The 1,548-nt window shown below is 40.4% G+C and overlaps 1 protein-coding gene across 1 annotated transcript in view; it reads right to left on the reverse strand.

Moving 5' to 3' along the window:
- The window catches only part of lama4 (laminin, alpha 4), a gene marked incomplete at its 3' end in the record, with an annotated part of 62,466 nt that overhangs the window by 5,759 nt on the left and 55,159 nt on the right, over positions 1-1,548 (reverse strand). Inside the window, 3 exon segments of the mRNA XM_014030930.1 lie at positions 294-427; positions 540-677; positions 782-911. Of these exon segments, the coding sequence (XP_013886384.1) occupies positions 294-427; positions 540-677; positions 782-911 (402 nt within the window).

Genomic DNA, 1,548 nt, shown 5'->3' on the forward strand with positions numbered 1-1,548 from the left:
CTACTGATTTTTTCTTTTTGATTGTGATAAGATAGCTCTTATTAATTCAGGACAAATGGCATAAAAGTAGAAGTTTTACACATGTGAGGTTATTTTTGTGAACTTAAAACAAGTGGAACTTATATATAAATATTAGCGGAACTGTGCCCACCACTGGATCACACATCCTGAAGCTCTCCTTTATTAGCTGTAAACAGATACAAAGTAAAGGAAGCAGGAAGAGGCCAGATTCAAGTCTTGGTAAACCCAACAGATCTGCTCTAAAAACAGCTGGCACCAGTTTAAATACTTACTTCTGATTGTTGACTGAAGCCAGTAAGAAGTGAGCTCTTCCATCACTGTAGTGTTTCTTCTCTGATTTGACTTTAGTTCCTCTGTTATTCAGAACCACTGCTCCATTCTCCAGGGAGATGCTGAACTCGTTAGACTGAAGACACACAAAAAGGGTTAGGCTACAGAAATGAACGGAAGTCAATACACGGTCCTAATAAGGATAGAAATACAAGTGTGTGTGTGTGTGTGTAGACCAGGTGTTTTACCCCCTGACTGTGGTAGAACAAGAGACCACTGGGCTGAAGTGTTTTGAAGTTCAGGCCTCCCTCAAAGCTGTCGAATGGTGAAATCTTTGCGGTGGATCCCAGGTAGCTCTCACCAGTGAAGTGAGCTTCACGAGACATCTGTGAGAACACAACGTTTCACCTTCAGCACCTCCTGTTTTTATCAGGGCTCAGGTGTGTAACAGTGTTTACGACAGGTGTGAGTTGGTTAAAACAATACTTACAAATGACTCTTCTGGGCAGCCGCTGCTGATATCAATGGTGCCAGGCTCTTCCAGTAGGTTGAAGTATTTTTTCTGGAACTGAAATCCTTTCACGCAGCCCTTCAGGCCAACCACAGAGGAAAGCTCTGGCCTGCAGGAAAACATCTGATATAATCATTTCTACCTTGAAATTACATATTTTTTAACCTCTATAGTTTCCTGAACAGTCAGATGAAACATATTATTTTTTAGCCCACAGTCTGACAAACAACAACCTGACTAATTGTTAGTATTTTAGACAGGACTTTCACTCCTGTGGTCAAATTTTGTCAAACTTTTAAAGGAGGGCTATTATACAAACTTGACTTCTTTGAGCTTTATATCATGATATGTCACCCCCCTCATCAAAAACATACCCAGAGTGTTGCTTTGACTCATTCATGCATGTGGAGCTGACTAAACACTTGCTGCTACAAAGCTCCGCCTATTTACACAAAGCTCCTCCCCGGAGCTCAGTCTGCAGGAGGCCGCACCCTACAGAGCACTCCTCACCCAATGTTGTGAAGACATGCTCAAGTGGGAGTGTCAGAAATGGTAGGAGGTTATTAAAAAGACAGAGGTCAATTTGAAGTCCTTTTGATAAACTATATGAAAAAATATATAATTTATTTTTACAGAGCTGAAGATATTACTAGCTGTGTTTCCATTCCAAATGTGCACAAAACTTTGTCGATATTCTGTTAATGTAAAAAACACAGTTTCACAACTGCAGTGTTTCCATTAAGTAA

This window comes from Austrofundulus limnaeus, unplaced genomic scaffold (genome assembly GCF_001266775.1).
Source record: "Austrofundulus limnaeus strain Quisiro unplaced genomic scaffold, Austrofundulus_limnaeus-1.0 Scaffold1145, whole genome shotgun sequence".
Classification (NCBI taxonomy): Eukaryota; Metazoa; Chordata; class Actinopteri; order Cyprinodontiformes; family Rivulidae; genus Austrofundulus; species Austrofundulus limnaeus.